This window comes from Emydura macquarii, unplaced genomic scaffold, assembly GCF_026122565.2.
Source record: "Emydura macquarii macquarii isolate MOO-44397 ecotype Brisbane River unplaced genomic scaffold, CSIRO-AGI_Emac_v2 contig_2473, whole genome shotgun sequence".
Classification (NCBI taxonomy): domain Eukaryota; kingdom Metazoa; phylum Chordata; order Testudines; family Chelidae; genus Emydura; species Emydura macquarii.
The window spans coordinates 37,691,480-37,714,294 of record NW_027132610.1 but is presented as its reverse complement, the minus strand read 5'-3'; the positions used below and the strand labels follow the sequence as shown (position 1 = coordinate 37,714,294).

At 36.5% G+C, this 22,815-nt stretch overlaps 1 protein-coding gene across 2 annotated transcripts in view; it reads right to left on the bottom strand.

Moving 5' to 3' along the window:
- The window catches only part of PIBF1 (progesterone immunomodulatory binding factor 1), a 176,419-nt gene that overhangs the window by 120,111 nt on the left and 33,493 nt on the right, over nt 1-22,815 (bottom strand). For both annotated transcript variants that reach the window (XM_067562782.1, XM_067562783.1), the window contains exons 9-10: nt 20,557-20,682; nt 11,482-11,580 (exon numbers count right to left, since the gene is read on the bottom strand). In XM_067562782.1, the coding sequence (XP_067418883.1) occupies nt 11,482-11,580; nt 20,557-20,682 (225 nt within the window). The remainder of the gene's footprint in view (nt 1-11,481; nt 11,581-20,556; nt 20,683-22,815) is intronic.

The following is a 22,815-nucleotide window of genomic DNA, read 5'->3' as shown; positions in this document are numbered from 1 at the left end:
GTCTAACCTGTTTTGAAAAAAACTCCACTGACAGAGATTCTACAACCTCCTTAGCTAATTTGTTCCATAATCCTTACAGTTATGAAGGTTTTCCTATCTAACCTAAATCTCCCTTGATGCAATTTAAGCCCATTATTGTCCTCAGTTGTTAAGGAGAACACCCTTATCACCCTTTATCACCCTCTTCTTTATAACAACTTTTCACATTCTTGAAGACTATTAGGCCCCCCCGTCTTCTCTCCTCCAGACTAAACAAGGCCAATTTTTTCAATCTTTCCTGATTGAAAGATCGTATTTTCTAGACCTTTAATCAATTTTATTGCTCTCCTCTAGACTTTCCCCAATTTGGCCACATCTTTCCCAAAATGTGGTGCCCAGAACTGGACACAGTACTCCAGTTGAGGCCTATCAGTGCTGAATAGAGTGATTACTTCTCATGGCTTGTATATAACAATCCTAACACATCCTAGAATGTTTGCTTTTTTTTTTTTGCAACAATATTATATTGTTGACTCATATTTAGTTTGTGACCCACTATAACCCCCAGAACCTTTTCTGCAGTATTCCTTCCTAGGCAGTCATTTCCCATTTTGTATCTGTGCAATTGATTATTTCATTCTAAGTTCAGTACGTTGCATTTTTCCTTATTGAATTTCATCCTATTTATTTCAAACCACTTTTCCAGTGTGTCAAAATCATTTTGAATTCTAATCCAGTCCTCCAAAGTGTTTGCCACCTCTCCCAGCTTGGTACTATCAACAAACTTTGAAAGTGTACTCTCTATGCCACTATCCAAATAACTAATGAAGATATGGAATAGAACTGGACCCAGGACAGATCCCTGTGGCACTCCACTCAATATGCCAATCCAGCTTGACTGTGAACCATGGATAACTATTATCTGAGTATGCTTTTCTAAACAGTTATGCATCCATCTTATAGTAGGTTCATCTAGGCTATATTTCTCCAGTTTGCTTATGAGAAAATCTTGTGAGACATTATCAAAATCCTTACTAAAGTCGAGATATATGACATTTACTGCTTCACCTTAATAACAAAGCTTGTTACCCTGTCAAAGAAGGATATTAGGTTGATTTGACATGATTTGTTCTTGACAAATCCATGTTGACTGTTACTTATCACCTTATCCTCTAGGTGCTTACAAATTGATTATTGGCTACATTATCTTTCTGGGTGCCAAAGTTAAGCTAACTGGTCTGTAATTCCTTGGCTTGTCCTCATTTTCCTTTTTTATAGATAGATTTTTGCCCTTTCCCAGTCCTTTGGGATCTCTCCCACCTCCATAAGTTCTCAAAGATAATTGCTAATGGCTCAGAGATCTCTTCAGCCAACTCCTTAAATATTCTAGGATGTATTTAGTCAGGCCCTTTTGACTTCCTCATCTCTCCTCCTTCTGCCCTATTACTTATATGCAAAGTTTAAAACTGATATTCAACTAAATTAACCCCCAAAACCCAAAGACAAAGTCAAACTTTAAAGGGTTTCAATTTTAACCATCTGTAACTTTAAAAATAAGAAGATATTTTCATCTGCTGCCTTCAAACTTTAAAAAAAAAAATTATAACTACTTAGGTGGCACTACGATATTGTACAAAATTATAAGAGGAGTGAAGAAGTATCTTGAAAGAATGCAACCACAGTTCTCTTAACTATGGTGCTAAAATCAGAGTGTCCCATATTCAGAGTAATATTTAAATTACCCCAAACTCAAAAACAGCCTATTTTTATTCATAGTTTGTAGAAACAAAAACCCCAATTGGGTGGAAGTTTGTAATTGTTCCATTATTACAAAGTACAAAATTTCTAGATAAATCAAAAATATATGTGGGGATTCAAATCTTGGATCTTCAGCTCCAAAAGCCACATGTCTCTATCATTTCAGTTAAGGGGAAACTTTTGTTATAGTGATGAAGTGTAGAGGGACCAGATGTTCTTTCTAATCTGCAACCAGACACCAGAGGGCAAACTATTCATTGTATTCATTATTACCAGAATAGTTAAATACAAGACTTGTTATTGTTGTTTAATTACACTTAGTTTTCTTGAAACATAGACTTCACTATATTTTTCAAAAAAGATTTTTACTATTTGGAATGTTTAAAGGGGTAATAATTAGACATTCCAACTTAGAGGTACACAAAACAATATTAAACACAAGTCAGATTCCAAATCAGAATTAATTTCTTAGTGGCCTGAGACACAAAAATTGTTTAACTAACTTTCTTCCTACTCTGAAAGAAAATTCCTACCTTCAGAATACACCTGGCAAATTACAGGCTAAACCAGTAATACTAGCAAGAGTTATAGGACGGCTGAATACAAAGTTTATAATGGAACCTGGTTGCAACATTAACTATGGAAAGACTTGGGCCTATATCAATTTCTTCTCATCAGATTTAATGCTGTTTAAATCAGGAGAAAGATGTTTCGTATGAGTCTCTCCTCCCCAGCCACTGATGGCAGCAAATTTCAACAGGACTTACCCTCTTCCTTGTAACAGTGATTTCCTCTAAAAAAAATTGTTAAAATTATTTTTTAAATAAAAGCAAAGTCAATATTTTCTCTGTTTTTTAAAATAATAAAGCCTCATCACTCCTGAAGATTTTTTCAAATTATTCTTCTTTATCCATTATAATCCTTTTAACAAGTTATTAATAAAAATAAATAACTTTCCTCAATTTCTTTCTGCTGAATATTCCAGAATTCCCTCTATGTTTATGAGGTCACTAATTCTGATAGACTTAATAGGACAGTCAACAGCTCAGAGTTTTCCATAAAGATTTTATTGTTTTATTTTAAACTGTAATTATTTTCATTTTAACTTCAAGCACTATTTTGGGGGTCACCTTTAATGTGTTTTAGGAACTAGAAAAATGTCACTTTATAAATGTGATAATGTGCTCCAGGATTCAGGATTGTAAAATGTATATTTCAATTTTTTAAACATTCAAACATTTTTCTTTTGAAAACATTTATTTTTCCCCTTTTATTTAAAAGTTTCTATTTACAGTGTGTATCTTTCATTCTTGCTAAAAAAAGATGGTCATTTTTTTATGTTTTATGATCCTGTATATCACATGTAATGAATCTGAAGACTCTTGGTGCTCAACATGAAAAAAGGCCAAATATGCTGCTTTGGCACAGTATAGTCAAACCATTGCCACAACGTTTGGATTACAATGCAGCCAACTCCCCTCTCCTCCACTCCTTAGTATACTATCACTTGCACATACTCAAGGATTTAAAGATACAAGCAAAGAAAAAATACTCTTCAATTATATTTATTTAAAAAACTTGGGGATATAAGAAATAGATCCATGTGAAAACAACAGAGGCAGAAACTCTGATCCACCTCATCTTTCATTTAGGCTTTACAAATGTACTGAACTGGAATATTCTTCTTGACAGCTTATATAATCATCATCACCTCAAATATATTCACCTCCAGACTTGATAAAGAATCTGAAATGCACTTTTTTGCTTTGACCTAAGTTAACTTCTGTTTGAGTGATTTCCTAAACCATTTCACCTCTCAGCTGTAACAGCAACTGTCATTCTTGGCTTGGAAGCAGATTCTTGTATGAATGTGAGTAATCTTTTTTTTGCTTGGGTAAAACCGCAGGGTATGTTCAACAACTGTACTATGGATCTATAGGAATCCAAAACATGCATTTAAAGTAATTCAATGCATCTCTCATATCATGATCAAATAAGGTATCCACTGTGATTAATAAAATAAACAGGATATTGCAGCATTTGATTATATTGTTAAGGCACAGAATAGTGCCATATCAACTATGTGGAGCTAAAATAAGCTATTTAAATCAAATAGATATATCAGAAGGAGTGCTGTAATTGGGGCTTTCATTTATTTTTATGGGCTTAATATAATTTATGTAAAATCTACTCCTATTGCAAATATTTTGGTGTAATTTTTATGCTTTAAATAATTATATGAAAAATAACCAACAGTTAACATTCTGTCTCAAACAAACTCATTCAAAGCTCCAAATACACAAGTTTCTAAGATTCCAATGGCTCCTACAGTTCCTATTCCACTCTGCCTTTAGCTACTTCTATGCATGCTGCTTCAAACAAGTGTGGGACTAGAGAATGTGTTCAAGACAATGTTAAAGAATAGAATGACGTTCCAAAAGCAATGTGAGCATTCTGAAATCTCTTTGCTAAAGTCAATCAAGAAAGATCTTGCATAAAAGTTCTCTCTTTGATATTTAGCATATTTCTATTTTATGGGAGCAACTATTTAGACTATCACGTGACCATTTTTGCTTTCAAATTTAAATAGGAAAATTATATATTTGTTAGGGTTTTGCTTTTTTTAAAATTGTTGATAATAGTATCTTACCATAAACAACACACAATATCTGAAGGAGTAAGTCAATAAAATTGGCATTTCTAAGAACTGTATTAAAATTGAAAGAAAAGTGGAGGAAGCACAATAAGCCCTCAAATCAAAGTATCTGCAGCACAATTCTACTTCTACATGACTATAATTAAGAATGGATGAATACACTAATGCACCATATAGCATCAAGGCAACTACATGCAAATAATGCAACTTCCTGGGTGAAATTTTAATTAAAAAGTGTCCAAAAAGGGACATTCAAGTTATGGTTGAACGACTGTATCTTCACAACACTGCACATATAAAAGTTATAATACAAAACAAGAAAAAATGTGCAAGGGGACAGAAAAAAATACTTATAGAAGCACATGTTCCAGGGAATGTTTAGACGGTCTCTAGTACAGTAGTACATGTCTGCAATACAATAAAGTATAACTGTGATGTGCAATTCAAGTAAGCACTAGTAAACTATCTTCACATCATTGTCTTGTTCGAAACTTAAGTTGCATAAAAATAATGAAAGCTTTCCTATAGTCCAAATAGTACAAGATGATACAGGAAGACAACATGATTCATATGACTAAAATTTAAGCAAGATGAATCTGATTAAAACATGTTCCACATTTATGTTTTAAAAAGAAACAAATATAAAGATAAATTAAAAACAATGAGTATTTTTGTGCAATTACAAGTAAACCTTGTAACTTTAAAAATAAAGCAATACAAAATAAAACTGAAAACTTGTGCAAGTAAAAACTATTCTCCTCAAGGAAAACTAAGAGTATAATTTTTCTGTTTTCCATAGAGAGTTAATATTGTCACACTGTATTGTTTGGCAGTTTGGATAAACTGTTTTAAAAAAAATCAGCCAAAGTACTTAATTTTTAAAATATATCTTTTCATGCATAAAAGTTCATCACAACTTTTCATAATGAACATTAGCATACTGAACTGTGAAAAAGGCAAAAGTCTACTTCTATTGGTATCATATATAGCAAAAGCCAAAATTATTATTAGACAATCTTTCACATTCTTCTTTGGTGGTTCATTACCAAGATGTCCTTAAGTTCAAAATATTTGGAATAGGGAACCAAGAGAACATGTTCCAGGAATTATCACATGTGCAAGCCCATATCAAGTCTCAGAATCTAGGGATGGAAAAAAACTATTAGCCTATCTAGTAATCCACTTTGCTAATGCAAGATTGATCCCTGTTGTACATATACTAATGTTTTGTTCTGCCTAAATTTAAGTGCCCAAGCAATTGAGATTCCATGGCTTCCCTTGTGAGACTATTCCACTTCTCTCAGGAGGATTTCTCTGATTTTCAGCTTACATTTTCTTTTCATTAATTCCATTCCATATGGTTACTTACACTTTCTTTTATTATGCTAAGTAAATCACTGAATTATTTGCAGATATCAGCTCATCACAAAACCAGTAATCTACATTTATGTGGTTAAATATATTCACCTTAACTTCACTCAACACCTGCCCCTCATCCTCTCTTCTCCCTTGCCCTGTCCCCCCCTCACCCACCTTCCCTTCCCTTTTCTTTCCATTTAGCTTATACCCTCCTAACTAATCTCATTTCCACCCCAATGTCCATAAAAATATTGTGGAACTAACATGACTTTTGCTGCCATCACTTTGTTCACTCTGCTTGTGCGTTACACCCCTCCTCCCACGAAATGTCTGTTTAGATTGTAAATTCTTCAGGGCAGGAACCATCAGGTAGTTTGTACAGTGCCTAGAACAACTGGTTTCCACTTTTGAATGGCCCTTAGACACTACCACAATAAACATGTTAAATAATAAAACACAGAGGAAATATTTTCTCCACTGGAGCAACTTAAAAAATAAAAATGAAATACTATAAACAACCCAACGTGGATTGACTGGGGGAAAAAGTCAGTTTCCAAATGGAGTTTCTGTATGGCTTAAGATGGGTAATCATCTGAACAAATCAAAACTACTCTGACATTCAAATTTAGTTTTAACGTGTATCTTCATTCATATGTAAGACTATCTATAACCATATTTCTATTGCACAACAATTTTTTGATGCTCTATCCAATTTTCTTTGTTCAAAAAGAAAAAAAAATGTTGAACAATGTAATGGCACAAAAGAGTTTTGCTCCCTTAACATAAAGGCCATCAGAAAGCTTTCCATGCTGTGTGATACGATAGGACATTTGAAAGCTAGAAGTAACAAGCTTATTTGAACTATGAACAAACTGCAAAGACATTCAAGACAGTCTAAAATTTTTGTTTTGTGAAGTATTCTTTGTGTTCCCCTCCTGCTCTAAACCAGCAAGATTATTTCTATTTGTTTGAAAGCAACAATTCAACACAAAGTATTTTGGAAATTGCACACTGAAATAGAAAATACAATACTTTTCCACCACTTTCTGGGCCATAGGAAAATGCACATTATGTGAGATATCTCATGAGTAGGTTTTCCCACTTGAGGAGCTGTAATTATGAAATATTCCATGAAAGGCAAAAAGCTTTATATAGAGGCTTGGCAGAATTCAACTTTTAAAAATAATTTCAACAGATAATATGTTTATTTTTAAGCATTTTTTTCAATTATAAATTTACATTTTCACAGTTGAACATAATTATGGGGAGCCAGACAATAATTATTGAATGACAGTAGAAACAGCTATACTATGTTATAAATCTTTACCTGTTAAAAACACAGTCAACATCACATGTCAAAGTAAATATCCCTAAATGAAATTGACTTATCAAGCAGCATTTTACTTACTTTGCCTACCTGTTAATTTCAGTCATTATAGATAGAATTATTTTTTCCTTCATTTGTGTGTTCAATGAAATCAACGTTTACTGACATTTATGAATAAAAATCTAACTCTTCCAAGCCTATTTACACACTAAATCACAATAAAATGTAGCTGTGAATCTGGTAGGATTACTGTATGCTACAAAACTACAAAAGCAATACATGAAAAATTAAATCAACTAACAGAACATCCATCTTCTTCTCCACGCAAGGACACACATCTTACCACTGCCACAAGAACTGTACAACCGCAAACAACACACCAAAACCTTACCTCTGCCTGCCTAGGTAAGCCAGATTCCCAGCACTATGTTTACCAGACCACCTCCTGCAATAAACACAAGATCACCCCTTGACCTCTGCTTTTCAACATTCATTTCCCTATTCTGCCCCCTCCACACACTACAATTGTCAATATTTGGTGTAATAGCTGCTATGTTTGGAGAGAAACCAGGGATAAGAGATAATTATTTATTATTTGTACTATGGTAACACCTATGCCACCAGTTAAAGACAGGGACTCCATTGTATTAGGTACAGTACATATATAACAGAAAGTTGGTCCCTGTGCTACATTTATGCTCACTTTATAAATCCAAACCAACCAACAGTAAGTTTCTGTCCCAAATCCTGTCATTTACTTCAACCAAGACGTGAATAGCGTTGAGACAAAGATTTACATTAAAATATTTTAAAGGGAATAACTACTATAATATAATGAATATCCCTAACAACAAAGGCAACAGAGATGGTTTAACATAAAAAATTCTAAATATACTCAATACTAAATATAATTTCTTTCCATTCCTCATTTTAGACCTTTCAAGTCACACCAACTATCTTATCTCATGTTCTTTTGTAATGTCCCTGCATTGCTGTGTTGTCTCAACTCTAGGGGAATTTCATTGATGTATAGTCCCAACCTATGGGACCGAGAGGTATAATGTAAGTAGTATCATATTAAAATATGGAAGGTTATTTTAAAAAAAAATATTCGTATTGCTACATATATAAATAAGGTGAAAGTTTGCAAAACTGAGCTTATATACTAAAATAACACCACTTACTTAGCCACCATAAGCCACTTATATGAAACCTTTTGGCCACTGATCTTAGAGCACTTTACAAAAGAAAGCAAACATTATTTACAGGATGAGTAAACTGAAGCACACAGAGATTAATTGTCTCCAAAGAAGCTGAATTTTCAGAAGTTTATTCTACCTATATATACACAACGCTTGAAAAAATTCTGTCAGAATTAAGAAGTGCCTTCAGTATGGAGCTTCTACATATATCAGATACAACTAGAACTAGGAGAAATTTTTGGTCTAAGAATTAGTAAAATGTAATTTTGGGTGAAATTTATTTCCAGTTGAATTTGGTGAATAGTTTCGACTGAAAAAAACAAACAAACCCTGAAAACAAAAATTTTAAAAAAATGTTGAAACAAAACAATTTCAGAAATGTTGTTTTTGAATCAACATTCAAAATGTTTCCTTCAACCTGAAAAAAAAATTTTGTTCTTTTTTGGTCAAGAAAAACTGACAAAATACAGTTTCAGTTCAAAACAAAACATTTTGTTTTTTGTTACAGCTACTGAACTGAAAAAATGAATTATTCAGTCAGCTCTAGATACAGTGCAGAATTCTCAGAGCAGAAATGAAAAAGTGGAACTTGTTGCAGGATTTTTGCAGAAGCTGGAAATTAGAACTTGAGACCACAAGTTCGGGGACATGGAATATCATTATAAAGGGCAACAAAATGTATACTTTCAATTAATTAGTCTTGCCAAAAGACCATCCAACAAAGGTTCCGGGATGGAGTGGAAGTAGAGAGACCGTTTTTGCTACTGTCATTTCAACTCTTGCTGGGACAAGCCCTTCTCCAGGTGCAGCAGAGAGGGGGACTGATGGAAGCCTTCTGCCAAGTGGTATGGACAAGTTAATGCTGGATAGTTCCCAGTAGTGTTACTTAAAAAGTTGCAGCAAAGTTAAACCATATGCCTTGTATCTTGTCATTATGTCTGTAGTGTCTGGGACAGCAATAATTAAAACAACCTTTTAAAAAAATTCACTGTCTCCTGTATACTATTCTGATAAATTTGTGAATCCCTGAGCACCTGAAAAAGGATAGCAAGAAAAGACAGAGAAGTGTCTGCTTTGCCACAACTGGGATTTTTACTTACTATTTGCCTGATTTATTTAAAAAAGAAGTTTTTCAGAGATCAGATATAAGTTACAGTAAACACTCAGCAACATTTTCAAAAGGACTAGTTAGTGCAGATCTGTATTTGTTTCCCCTAAGGGAGCAGACACTTTCCAAGTTAATAAGCAGGACAGTAGCTGAGAAAAAAAATCAGATGACTTGAAATCCACATCCAAATGATTCAGACTTAAAACTAGAATTAATACATATAACACTTCAGTATCTTCTTTTATGTCAGTTAAGAATTATTGCATTTTCACAATATGTCCAATATTTTGTTTTCACTTTGTTATAATTTTGTTGATATATAAGTACATATATAATTATTTTTGAGAATTTTCAATATATCTATGAGTTCCAGAGGGGTAGCTGTGTTAGTCTGTTTTTAGCAAAACGGCAAGAGTCCTGTGGCACCTTAAAGACTAACAAATGTATTTGGGCATAAGCTTTCGTGGGCAGAAACCCACTTCGTCAGATGCATGAAGATTTTTTTCCCATATAAGATGGGGATGCAGGGAATCTTGTATAAGCAAAGGGCATCGTGTGAAAGAACAAGTTCCAACAGCCAGGCTGGGACATTTGAAACTCAAGGAAGGGAGATTCAGAACTCATGAAAAAAACTGACTGGACTTTTGGTGGCAGCTTTTTTTGTGGGGTGGGCTGCTTTTTATGGAGCAATGGAGAAGGACAGAGATGCTGATGAGGCAGGAGGCCAGACATGTTTTAAAGGTGAATTGTCAAAATTCTGTTAACCAACATATGGCTAACTTCCATCAGTAACCAGCCTTCGGTACAGTTATCTAAAACTTCAATTTTTCTCTTCTTTTTAGCTGCTTAATATTCCAGTTTCATTTAGACTGTTGGCTCTTGCTGTGATCCAACAACATCAAAGCATATATTAGGTAATTGAAATCACAACAATCATACCACATAGCCATTTAAGAAGAACTAAGCATTTAAATAGCACAGGTGTTGCAGAGAAAGAGAATGGAGCTATTGTGAAGCAGTACAGGGAATTATTCACAACTCCTCCCATACTGAAATATATTAATAAACTGGCATGGGAAAGTATTATAGCCATTCTATACCATCATTTGGGATATATGGAAGTGAGAAAACTGTTGGAGGCAGCAGGAAAGGGGGAAAAGGGCTACCATAAAGGTAAAGTTCAAAGACTATTACGCTCCATCCAAATTAAATCTAATCTGTTAGTTGAAAACATCATACAAATACTTCCTATTTTGAACTAATGAAACACAACACTGGTCCATAGAGAATCAGAGCTCAGAATCTGATGACAGGGGTTTATCACAAGATCTGAAGCTATCCTGCCAATGTAACTTGCACAACTTCACCACAAGAGGAGCATTTGTTTTGTCCACTAGTTATTTTAAATACTGTCCCCATAGGTGAAAGACCTAACTTAGATAAAAAGCTATGTTAGTGACATTCTTGAAACAATACTGAGAAAAATATTCACATTGTCTACTCTTTGAGACAAGGCAAAACATGGGAATCTTGAGACAATCTGGATTGGCACTCAAACATTCTAGAATTTCATTGGTTGCTCATGAGTGAAAACACATTTTGTTAAAAACTAATATGGTTAATTTACAGAAATGATGGAAACACAGAAACAAAAGAAACCCCTTCTCATAGAGCCCAATTCCTTGCTACCACAGGCAATCATGTCATATAATCATGTTCATAAATTTATCGAGATCCATTTTAAAACTAGTAGATTGTTTACCCCCATTACTCCTATTGGAAGGAGCCTAAATTTCCAGCCTAAATTTATCCATGGCCAATTTATACCCTTTGTTCTTGTTGCCAACATTGTCCTTCAACTTAAATAGCTTTTCTCCTTCCCTGGTGTTTTACCACACTGTAGTATTTATAGAGAGCAATCATATCCCCTCTCAGCCTTCATTTTGCTAGGCAACCCAAGCCAAGCTCTTTGACCAGAATTGTACACAGTATTCCCTTTATGTCTAGAAAAAAAATCAACAAATTTAATGATATAAATATACTAGTTTCTCTTTAGTTTCATTTGTGTGTATGCATTTAAAAAGATACTTACTGTTCTAAGAGCTGCTCATATTTTCCTAAAGCATCTTTTTCAGCCACAACTGCTCTTTCTTTTTCAGCCACAGCATTATCTCTTGCTTCTCTCAAATTTCTGAAGTAAAAAACAAAAGTTATTCTGTCAACAATGTGATACATATGATCAAGAATTTTCATAGTTAATCAATATTGATTTATATAGTTAAATCTTTTTTTTTAGTCATTATGCACTGGCTCACAAGAACCATATGGCAGTGCTAATTTATTTTGTAAGTAGCTTCTGACACTGAACAGTTAGACTATTTTTTTTTTTTTTTAACAGAAGTCTTAATTTACAATCTATTTTCCCATCCCCAATTTCATGTACATTTTACCAGTTGTGACTTACTGGTCTCAAATAGCCTTCATCATTACCACTGATTATATATCCACAACATTTCTCAAAATGCATTTACTACCTCTTTAAAAAAACAAAGATGTATGATATTCTTTTCTGCAATTATATTATTCAATATAATCTTTTTTGCTTTTATGCTGGTCAATTTAAATTAACCCTTTCAGCTGCTTTAGAAATTTTACAACACTAGTTTTCTGAGTTACAAATTTTGGTAATTAAGACGACCCCAATTTACCTCAGTTTGGGGCTAACAGAACACAAAACTGATCTGACCTTCTCCAAAGCTTGTACAGGCAACAGACAGATTTTAGTTTTTTAACAAAATCCAGCCCTAACATCTGAATTGAACACAGCAGATCTCCATTTTTAAGACCTAGAAATATTTTTGTTTTACATAATGGCAATCTTCTTCATATAATTTGCATTTAGGACCTAATCCTGGAAGAAGATGACTACCTGAACTTCCACTGCAGGATTAGATCTTCATTCATGCATAAAAATGATACACACAAATTATGTTAAAGAATGTTAAGGTTGCAGTCAAGAAGCCAAAGTTCAAAATGACAGAATTAAGGTTGCCTGTGCCAGTGAGGTGAAGTGATATTAACCCAATTTTATAGATAGGGAACAGAGGTACAGAGAGATTAAGGTCAAAAGCGTCCACTGATTTTGGGTGCCCGATTTCAGTAGCCTCGGACCTAATTTTCAGAGCACTTTGCATTATATAGTACTTTATATGTCAAAACACAACTGCCCATTGACTTCACTTGCAACTGAGAGTGCTCAATATTTCTGTGAATCAGATGTCAGAATCTCAGATTGGAAACCCATAAAATAAGGAACACAATTAGTGACCATCTGTGAAAAGTTTGGTTTGTGACTATCATCCCCACCTCATCCTGGACACCTCTTCCCACTCTCAGACTCCTTGCCCAGCCAGTTCCATCCCTCCCTGGGCTCCTAATTCAATCTCTCTCAGGGTCTGTTTCTGTCCCTGCTATAGTTTAGAATACCCTCAGTGGTGCTCTGAGCGTTACCTGTCTACCAGCTGGGAATCATGCTTCTTTCCCCCTCCTATTCCAAGTTACCTCTTTTGAACTCCCTGAGACCCCCTTACACTTCTGTTCTGAAAGATAAGTGACCAAAATGAACAGTGAGAACAAGGAGCTGGTATTCTTAGAAACAGAAGGACAGGATGACACACAAAGACTTTAGTGGTCCTCAAGCTTCACTGCAGATTCAGTGGGGCCAATTCCATGAACCCTTGGGTCTGAAGATTAACTAACTCAAACAAGAGATGTAAACCAAAGCCTGAGACACTATAAATAGGGAAAGTTTTACAGTTGAGAAAAAAAGAGGAGGAAGACAGAAAGAACCTAAGCAGTACTTGAAACAGCAATGACACCACAGGCTCCCCTAGATATTGAGATAAGCACCTAGGTTTGAATGGACTGCCAGCTCCAGTAAACCTCAGTATCAATCAGCTCACTGTCAACAGCTTCCTTCTACACAGAGGATTTGCTCTGCACCAACATACCTCCTTAGATGTGCATCCTGAATCTTTGAAGCCATATGGAAATAGGTCAACTAGGCAATACCATGCTTCTTGTACAGGGAATATCTTGGCACAAAAGACTAACTAGGAGTTCTAACTTCAAGCCTTCTTAGCATGACTTGTGTTAAAAAAAGATGTGAAAGATCTTCCTACCACCAAGTTTTGATGCTGGAGCAGCTAAAGAGTCCCTCAGCACTAATCTTGATGGACCTTCTGCTCTGCACTAGGCCAGAAGTTCCTTAAGTGGTCCTCCCACACATGGAGTGTTAAGAAGTTCAGCCCCTCTCTCAGAATCCCCAAGGTCAAAGTAATGTAGACTCAGTATAAGCCAGGACTGTGCCCCCTCATACTGAACCACCTGAGGCATAGCACATGATCATCAGTATCTGACTATGTAGTGTCATGCAATTCATACAGCTGAAAGTTGGTTTTGCTGGCAATAGCCATGGTACTGATATGAAATAAAGTTAATGAGTTCATACCCCATACCTGATCACAGCAAAATAACAGAGTCAAAGAACATAGGGAACAATACAGCAGGACAAAGTCTGCAAAGAAGCTATGAAAGTGCAGATTAACAATCCTTTATACCCATATCCCCTCTCCCACCTCAAAAATAAAACCCTCTGAAACTGAAACCTAACCTCCTAACGAAGTAAAATGGTAACCAACATAGGAAAGCGTCAGAGACTCCCTGATTGCTCCTACCAAAGATTAAAAGGAACAGAGTGGCAGTTGGGACTGTTTAAACCCTTAAACCTGAGTATGTGATATTGAAGAGGGTTTACCTGCTATGCAAAGAGGCACTTCTAATGAAAAGTTCCATGGGTACAAATCCATACAATTTTACGTAAGTGACCATACTAATTCTCTCATTTCCAAACTTTGAGTTCTTGACTTTGTAACCTTAACAATCTTTAATATAATTTTTGTGCCTCATTTCTATAGTGTAATATTCTAATCTTATCTAACATCCTGGGACCATCATGGCTACAAAACCACACTGCAAATACAAAAATGTATTTGCATTCATTTAAGTCAATTTTTATTTTCACTAGGTTTCCAAGTAAAAATAAGAACTCCTTTGAAGACAGTCCATAACTACATACAAGACATTCCAGCAGTCCTTTCTCTTTCCAAAGTTGATTTGCATACTGAGTCATACAACAGTTTCCAGCAACACTGCTGGGGACTTCTTATAGTGAGATTGCATCATAATTATTTTAAATCATCTATTTAGTGATAACTGGCTTTCCTTATGAGTTCTACACGAGCAGTTATTTACGCTATACCTTAAGTATATTGTTTTAACTATGTTCTCCATACAGGTCACACAGCCACAGAGAAATACTAATTAATCCTTTCATATCAAGTATGACAGACGCTCCATGTACCCAACCAACTGAAAAAATAATGCTAATAATGCTCAATATAATCTTTTAGATATTACAAATGAAAGGACCATATTTCAACATACATTTCTATGATTTATACCACTGGATTGAAAAAGTGGTGTCAGATACACTGTTAAATAATACTGGAGGAAAGTTGCAGCCAACAGGGGAGCAGCTGTTCAGCTGGGAAGTAGCAAATATCACATCACTCCTAACTGCTTTCAGAGCTTTTCTTGATATTGCAAAAGAAGCAGTGGGAGGCAGTACCCTCTCATCTCCTCCCTGTAGTGACAGAGCTAATTGTAAGTTGCAGCTCAAGGGATACATTTTTGATTCATAATCAAATACACTGTCTTAATACAGTCAGTCTGAATTAGAAGTCACTGATCTAAAAAAAAAAAAAATCTTTGTAACATAGTAACTAATTTAAGCATTGCTGCAAAAAATTTAATGTATTTGTTTTTAAGAACACTGCATAAGGGGACAGAACAAGAAGCACACAAGTCTTTGAATCACCACAGCCTTTTTTTCAAAAGTAATTTACTTGGAAAGAGGATGACTGTTTTTAAGATTTTTGATCACAAAAGATTTAAGTTTGAAGATATTTAAGTTTTGGCAACAGTTAAAAAAAAAAGACGAAGAAGAATGGAACTTCCGTACATTCCAGATACATACAAAATATCCTTAATTGTTTTGTATACAAAAATTTTTTATATCTGTCAAAGCTCTATAAACAAACTGAAATCAAAGCTTTTTTATTCAATTCAATGTAAGTTTGTACATGGAAAGTAAGGGTATCTATTATTAACATTTCTTCTTACAACACTGAAGAGTGATGTAGTTTGTGGTCAGAAGATTTTAGTTGATGTAGTGAAAAAAGTCACTAGGAGTGATATTAACTCTTTAAATATTCTCCTCTTCAGGGACCAATAAAAAAACTACTTACTACCTAGAATTCCACATAGGAACAGTGGATGTGTTCTCACAAACAAACATTCTTGCTACACCTTAATTTCCTCTTCCTCACAAGACCCTTTCAGGGATACACCCCACTTTTATTATTACATCCAAAAAAACCTGGACATTAAAAAAAAGTTAAGGTTGCAAAGTTAAGTACTCAAAAATTAAGAAATGACAGAATTAAGATTCACCCCATTATGCAGATGCATTATGATACAGCCTTTAATTACTTAATAACATATGATTTTTTTCTGCAAGACCCCTGCCTCATTTAGTGCACAGGATGGACTGCACTCAGTGCGTGGGTAACTATGCTATTTTTTTGTTTTGTTTTCAATCTTCATCTTTTATTAAATGACCATATACATTTACTGCTAATCATCCAAAACTTGCACTGAACTCAGAATTATTAATATTTTCATGGGCTTTTATTTAATATGATGAGAACACTGTGAGGAAATTATCTTAGATTGATTAATATTTGTAAAGAACTATCTTCACAATACTCCAGGAGGTGAGGCACAGAGATTAAAACCAACGCTGCCAAAAGCGCCCAACAAATTTTGAATGCCCAATTTGAAATGTCTAGGTCCTATATTTTCAGATATATACACCAAGTGGTTGAGCTGGTTCGAACAACACCCCATTTCTCTGTGGATACTCAAGAGACTCATAATATGAACAAAAGATAACAGGAGCAGCTTGCTGCAATTGCCAACAATTGGATGCATTTAAAAAAATACACTTCAAAATGGCGCTGAAAGAATCTTAATCGTGTCAAAGGAGGAAAAGCAGTGTTTCTGGTGATGGCCAGGATGCTGGACCATATTACAATGGTCAGACTCTCAACGTTGCTGTGGATTATTATGGCAGCTGGCCTATTATTAAGTATACTAATCCTGAAATCCTTATGGCAAGGATTGAGAGGGACACAAACCCACAAAGTGCAACCATTAATTATAACACATAAGTAATGTATTAGGCCCTAACAGATAATCTGGATCTTCTTGGGCTCATTATTATGGGAAGTCTGAAACACTAATTGGAACGTATGCGGTATGCCCGTATAAAGGAGAAGGGCACTATACACAGGGGACAGTGGGATAAATGGAGCATCGACAGATTCCATCTTGATGGCTGGCCCTATCACGAAGTGTGCCGCTGTATGTCCTATGCTGCTCCCAGGACGCCTGAACAGTAGGATCCCAGAAGGAAAATAAAATAAAAAAGGGGTGGATTGTTAAGGATGGTAGCATAAAATTTAGATTTGTACGAGTATTTAGGCCTGTGTATTTGCAAGATACAATTTTGGGCCTGCTTGCCCGCTTGAAAGCTGAAGTCTTTGTTATTTGTTTACATGCACATCTCAAAGACACGGTTACTTTTGCCTACCCACAGCCAGATGGGCTATCTTAATTACTATGAGAAGAGATAAGGAATGTAGTTAAAGTGTTGCAAGGTGCATTGGGGGTTTGATATATGAATATATAATCAAAGAACAATCCTGACTCCTCTCACAAAACAGGCACCAGGATAAGGTAAAAAAAATCAGTTAGAAGGCGCAAAGGTTATTGGGAGGTGGGGGTGATTCCAAGAAAGAAACATTAAAAGACAAAGGAAATAGGTGATCATGGTCGAAACAATCTCACTCTCTACCCCTCTCATGGGGTACAAAAGAGAAGGTAATGAAGCCCCCGACCCAGGACCCTCCAAAACAGAACATGATCATAAATTGCAAGGAGTGGTACCAGGGGCAGACACTACAGGTATAATTAAGCCTACCAAAAAGGAGGCAGGGGGAAGGAAACTCTACTGATGTGAAGAGCTGTGGTTTTATGCTTCCTTGTAAACACCAATAAACATTGAATTGCCTGCACTTTGGACTCTAGCCCACTGCTTTCTCTCTATGAAACAAGAGCTAGGGAAAGGCCAGGGGAGTCCTAACAGGCAGGTGGAACTTTCAGCAAGGAAAGACTGCTAGGCTCTCTGCAGCAAATCAGAAGAGTTGCGTGATTCGTTCTGAGTGGATCCTGTGCTTCTCAAGCGTGTTCTGAATCGATATCAGTGACAAATATTGCTGCACAGAGTCAAGCTGCAGCGTCATAGCCAAAGCGGTCCCCCAGTCATGAGGGGAATTACAAGTGAGGTATTTAAATCATTTGGCACCCGAGTGTCATATCAAGGAGAGGTACACGTCAAGGCCTTTGCTAACATGAGCATGAAGTTCTAAAGGTGACATGTCAGTGGAGTTGAGAGAATGACACTTTTTTTTTCCCCCTCCTTGGGCTCCCCATGTGAAGCAGAATGCTTTCTTTTTTCCTTACTCTTACCTGGAACAAGATTCCAAGGAGATCTGGAAACAGAGTCAACTCTAACAGCACCCAGGGAATTTTCAGTGCTGATAAAAATGCCAATCTAGACTGTAGTGCCAGAGCCCTCTATTTTGATGGAGACTGTGGTGCCGAACAGCAGAATACTCCCAGTAGATGTTTGTTTTAGGCTGATCAATCTCAGGCCTGACATTAAGGCTGGTTTCGAGGTTGAGGTGGCAGTGTTTATGCCTCAGGTTTCTTTACAAAATATGTCAGCACAGAGGCAGACTTCAAAATTCCCAAAGGAGCATTAAGACAGTCTCGTTGAAGGCTTAAGGAATCCAAGTGTCCCTGCAGTCTTAACTATCTGTCCTTTGTTGTCCAAGGAGTGAAGATATGACAAATTATAGGTGAACCTCTCCCAGGCATACTACACAACCTCACCCAGTGCATCTGTCTCAGGAAAGATAGCTGAGCAGGTCACACACCTTTTGAACCCTCTATGGGGTTCAGCACCAACCGGATTTCGGAAAAACACAATGCAAGTGGCCCAACTACTTTAACTATACAAGAACTATAGTAACATTAAGAAGAGGACAGACTAAATGGCTAGCAGACACAAGAAAAAAGTTCCAGTTAGCACTCTGTGACCAATGGTGAAGGAACTGAGGTAGTTGTGAGAGTGTACTTCTTTGTGTAAACTGCAATGATGTCAGAGAGTGAGAGTACTTTGGAACGCCCCTGCCCACCATCCCTGCAAACATGTGGAGTTTTTTTTATATATGTATAGTTCCACAGCTCAATGTTAAAGGCTGTAGATTCCCATAAGCAGCCCTCAAAGAAGGATTTTTCTAATATGGGCAAAACAACATTTTCTTTTTCTCATCTTGTTCTTGGAAACAAAGAACGAAAAAAATATTTTCAACCTGAAAAAGACACCAACTCTTAAGTTTGGCAACGTTATAAGTAACTGAAAATGGTCCTAATAATGGTAAGTGTCTGTTTTAACTGTAAGAGTCACCATCGGCATTGCCTATAACAACTTCTGAGTTTCTATTCAGGTAGTTGAAGGCTGCTATCAAATCTCCCCTCACTCTTCTGTTCTGCAGACTAAATAAGCCCAGTTCCCTCAGCCTCTCCTCCTAAGTCATGTGCCCCAGCCCCCAAATCATTTTTGTTGCCCTCCGCTGGACTCTCTCCAATTTGTTCACATCCTTTCTGTAGTCGGAGGCCCAAAACTGAACACAACACTCCAGATGTGGCCTCAACAGTGCCAAGTAGAGGGGAATATTCACTTTCCTTGATCTGCTGGCAATGCTCCTACTAATGCAGCCCAGTATGCCATTGGCTTTCTTGGCAATAAGGGCACACTGGTAACTCATATCCAGCTTCTTGCCCATTGTAACCTACAGGTCCTTTTTTGCAGAACTGTTGCTTAGTCAGTCAGTCCCCAGCCTGTAGCAGTTCATGAGATTCTTCCATCCTAAGTGCAGGACTCTGCACTTTTCCTTGTTGAACCTCATCAGATTCTTTTTGGCCCAAGTCTCCAATTTGTCTAGGTCACTCTGAATCCTATCCCTAACTTCCAGCCTATCTACTACTCCCCCCACTTAGTGTCATTCACAAACTGCTGAGGGAGCAATCCATCCATCATCCAGATCATTAAGGAAGATGTTGAACAAAACCGGCCCAAGGATCGACCCCTTGGGGCACTCTACTTGCTACCAGTTGCCAACTAGACATTGAACCGTTGATCACTACCTGTTGAGCCCGATCATCTAGCCAGCTTTCTATCCACCTTATAAGTCCATTCATCCAACACATTCTTCTTTAACTTGCTGGCAAAAATACTGTGGGAGACCATATCAAAAGCTTTACTAAAGTTAAGGTATATCACGTCCACTGCTTTCCCCACATCCACAGGGCCAGTCACAGCATCACAGAAGGCAATCAGGTTGGTCTGGAATGGCTTGCCTTTGGTGAAGTCATTCCTCTCAATCTAGCCCCTCCATAATCTCACATCCCAAGGCTTGTCTCCAGAACAGCATCAAGGCATTACATATAAGAGACTACCTGACACATATGTACTTTATTCATATTAGTTTCACTATGATGCAAATGACAGCATATAGAACACAAGCCACTAATGCAAAAGTAGAAGATAACTTTTGCTTATTCTGACAATTGACTCTTTTCAATACTAAAATAATTGTTATTTTAAGAGAAAGCAAAAAATAAAATTGCACTTTTATTATAAAGATACCATTTCATATGAAAAACAACTTCTCATAACATCTAAGTTTATTTAATAATAGCTTACCATTAAACCTTATTTTCTGCCCTGTGACCACCATCCCCCCATCAAAGTGACAACATGATTCATAAGTAACATGAATACAAACATGACACATGATCATCTATACCTTAATTATGTTATGCCTTCAGGGTTTTTAAAAAAAATAATTTTACCTACCTGTTTTCACGTTCATACATCTCCTTTGAAGTGCTTCGAAGCTGTTCAATTTCTTGGTTTGTTTTCAATCTAATTTGTTCCAATTCATCATGCAGTTTGTTTTCATATTCTGTTTTATAATGGTCTCTGAAAATTATATAAAATCATATTTTACAGGAATTTATTAGACAAATAGTTACACCTTCTAGATCACATTATTATTTGCTTCGCATACATTTCCAAGGACCTATTACTCTGCATGAGTACAACTGTAGGTTTCTTTCTTTAAAATGTGTGATCTATGAAGCTTATCCAAGAGTAGCATCTGGCCTTTTCTTGAAAGAAGTACTGGCCTCAGTTATTTGTGACTGACTTAAAACTCATTGTTAGTAATGTGTGTGCTCATTGGTTAAAAAATGTCAGGAATCATATGAGTGGGATCTGCTGTAATAATTGAGCATATAGATTTACCCCACTTCTGAACCTAACTATGGGAAAGTGGATAAAAGTTACTAAAGTGTTCCAAAAAACTGTGTCCCTGTTCCGTAACTGTTATTCTTTGAGATGTGTTGCATGTATCCATTCCAGTTCAGGTGTATGCATACTCAGTGCACTGTTGCTGGAGGTTTTTCCAGCAGTACCTCTTAGGGCACTGCATGTGCCCTCAGCTGTGTTGCACAGCTGCATGGTGGTATAAAAGACAGAACCACTCCCAACCTCCCTCAATTCCTTCTTACCAGATATACTCTGATAGAGACAGAGGAAGGCCAGTGGGTTATGGAATGGACATGTGCAACACATCTCGAAGAACAACAGTTATTGAACAGGTTAGTAACCATTTTCTTTTCTTCAAGTGACTACACATATCCATTCCACTTCAGGTGACTCACAGGCATTTTGATTTGGAGGTGGATAAAGACTGAAAAAAACACATCCAAATTTGACATTATCTCTAGATTGTTGAGAGATGGCAGGAGAGGCAAAGGTATGGACTGAAGACCAAGTTGCCACTTTGCAAATGTCCAGAATAGGCATTTGAACCAGAAAGGCAGCAGAGGTTGCGTGAGATTTAGTTGAACATGCAAGCACCTACTTGGGACATCATACTCGCCAAATCATAGCATCAACAAGTACAAGATGAGATCCATTAAGGAGATCTTTTGAGAATATTCTGTCTGCAATTGCCAGGAAAAACTGTGACAATGACCTAAACAGTTTAGTCCTGCCAAGGTAAAAAGTTAAAGCCAATCTAATGGCCAACACATCTAATGTCTCCTCATCGTTATAATTAAGAGGCTTAGGAAAGAAAGTTGATAAATATATAGCATGATTAATATGAAATTAGGACACCACCTTGGTAAGATACTTCAAGTGAAGGCACAGGTAAACTTTGTCCTTGTAGAATACCATATACGGTGGTCTTGAAACTAGAGCTTGAACTTCATCCACTCTTCTGGCCGAAGCGACTGCAACTAAAAAGGCTACCTTCATGGAAAGATGGAGTAATGAATAAGCAGCCAAACGCCCAAATAGATGACCCATTAACTTTGCTAACACCAAGTTTAAGTCCCAGTGGGGTATAAGATCCTCTACTTGGAGCTATAACTGACCTAAACCTTTAGAAATCTGATCATCACAGGACTGGAGAAAATGAAACAGTTATCAACTGGCAGGTGGAAAGCTGAGTTAGCTGTCAGGTGGATCTTGACAGAACAAATAGCAAGGCCTTGTTGCTTTAGGTATAACAAATAGTTCAACACATGGCAGATTCGACCCAGGACCAGGGAAATAGCTTTCTGCTGGGACCAGATGGAGAACCACTGAAATTTCACCAGGAAAGTATACCCAATAAAAGGTTTTCTATTAATTAAAAGCATCTCTTCGACCCCATTTGAACAAAGTTCCTCCTGAGAAGTTAGCTACCAAATATCCAGGCTGTCAGGTGGAGGGACTGCAGTTTGGGGTGGAGGAGATGACAGTGATTCTGAGAGATCAGGTTCAGGTGCAACAGTAGTGTCCACAGAGCTCAGTTTGAGAGGTTTAGCAGAGTAGAAAATCAATGCTGTCAAAGCCATACTAAAGCTATGAGTATGACTGCATAGTCTTCCCTTTATTTTCAACAACACTCTTGGTAGGAGTGGAACTGGAGGAAATGCATATGAGCTTGTCCTCCCAGAGCAACAGGAAAGACCCTGGACTATGACCTATTTGAGAGCAAAACTAATCACACTTCCTGTTGACTTTTGGTGTAAACAGGTCTATTTGGGGAATCCCCCACTG